Below are 1,948 nucleotides of genomic sequence, written 5' to 3' on the forward strand. Positions count from 1 at the left end.
ATTGTCTTCAGCCAGTAGTGTCTATAGGCTAATTACAACCAGGCTGATGGTGCTTAGAAAGTGTGAGTTTTCAGGACATTCATGACTTGCAAATGGTTCCAACTAGGCTGTTTGTCCATGGCCAAGTCCAGCTATGCCCACCCAATTGGAAAGTCAAATTCTATGATTCCATAGCCTCCCTCTTCCCTGAAGCTGATGAGAATATAGAAGAAAGAAAATTACGAACTATTCTAGAAGTTCAGAGGCAGCTGCTGGAAGCATTCCTTTAATAACTCATTCCAAAAGCTATTTAAACATCATCTATGAGGCATGTATTTATTTCATATTAGCACTGGGGAGAGTACCATGTGGGAAAATAATGACAACTTTTCTATGCAGGGCAAAAGAGACTGGCAAGGACCCAACACCATTCAGTTGGGCCACTGGGCTGGGTCATATTATCAGAGGAAAAGTTCATCTCCTTTCGTTTTTTTCAGATTCCATCTGTCCATTTCAGAGTTCCTCTTCCTTTATCACCTTTCATCACTATCACTTTTCTACATTGAGATAAACTTTTTCAGCAATGAAAAATAAAACTGTGTTGACTGAGTTCATCCTGCTGGGTCTAACAGATGTCCCTGAACTCCAGGTGATGGTTTCATCTTTCTGTTCCTCACCTATTTACTCAGCATCATTGGAAATCTGACAATGCTCATCCTCACCTTGCTGGACTCTCATCTTCAGACCCCCATGTATTTCTTTCTCCAAAACTTCTCCTTCTTAGAAATTTCCTTCACAAGCATCTTCATTCCCAGGGTCCTGATCAGCATCACAACAGGGAACAAGAGCATCAGCTTTGCTGGCTGCTTTGCTCAGTATTTCTTTGCCATATTCCTGGGGGCCACAGAGTTTTACCTTCTGGCTGCCATGTCCTATGACTGCTATGTGGCCATATGCAAACCCTTGCATTACACAACCACCATGAGCAGCAAAGTCTGCACCCAACTTGTCATCTGCTCTTGGCTGGCTGGGCTAATGGTTATTATACCACCAATCACTCTAATGAGTCAGCAGGACTTCTGTGAATCCAATCGGCTGAATCATTATTTCTGTGACTATGAGCCCCTTCGGGAGCTCTCCTGTTCAGACACAAACCTCATAGAGAAGGTGGTCTTTCTTGTGGCATCGGTGACCCTGGTGGTCACGCTGGTGCTAGTCATTCTCGCCTACACGTCCATTATCAGGACTATTCTGAAACTCCCCTCTGCCCATCAAAGGATAAAAGCCTTTTCCACCTGTTCTTCCCACTTGGTTGTCATTTCTGTCTCTTACGGAAGCTGCTTCTTCATTTTTATTAGGCCCACAGCAAAAGAAGTGGACACATTCAACAAAAGAGTAGCTCTGCTCAGTACCTCAGCTGCACCTTTGCTGAACCCCTTCATTTACACCCTAAGGAATCAACAGGTAAAACAAGCCTTCAAGGATACAGCCCGGAAGCTCGTGAATCTTAAAGAATTTCAGAATTAAAGCCTTAATGGATGAGTCCTTACTATGTACCAAACTCTCTGCCAATTACTAGGCTTCCAATATACAGTTAAACTACAGGCCAGTGAGAAAAACTGGAAAATAAATAAATTATAACCTGTAAGTGTTCATATAAAGAAACTATTACACTTTATCAATGAAAAAGCAGTTCCACCTGAATTAGTGAGTAGATAAATGTTTTCAGAGGGAGTGCCATTTTGAACTCAGTCTTAACAAGTAGGAACAGGTCAAGCAAGTAAAAATAAGAGGAAGAAACTTGAGTAGAAAGAATATTGCTGGTAGGAATACCAAATTTCAGTCCTATAAGATTGAGTAAACGTTGTCATTCATTTCAGTGAAATAAAAAGGAGAAGGAGAGAGTTGAGGAGATAATATACTTTGGTTTTGAATTAAGTTAAATCCCATTTTAAGTAAATTAAGTGCT

General features: G+C 41.2%; 1 protein-coding gene across 1 annotated transcript; it reads left to right on the plus strand.

Moving 5' to 3' along the window:
• The first annotated feature begins 562 nt into the window (after positions 1-562).
• LOC102404307 (olfactory receptor 2AP1-like) lies at positions 563-1,506 on the plus strand. The gene is given in 2 exon segments (XM_045165198.1): positions 563-632; positions 635-1,506. Coding segments are annotated over 2 exon segments (942 nt in total).
• The last annotated feature ends 442 nt before the right edge of the window (positions 1,507-1,948 follow it).

Source organism: Bubalus bubalis, chromosome 4 (genome assembly GCF_019923935.1).
Source record: "Bubalus bubalis isolate 160015118507 breed Murrah chromosome 4, NDDB_SH_1, whole genome shotgun sequence".
NCBI lineage: Eukaryota > Metazoa > Chordata > Mammalia > Artiodactyla > Bovidae > Bubalus > Bubalus bubalis.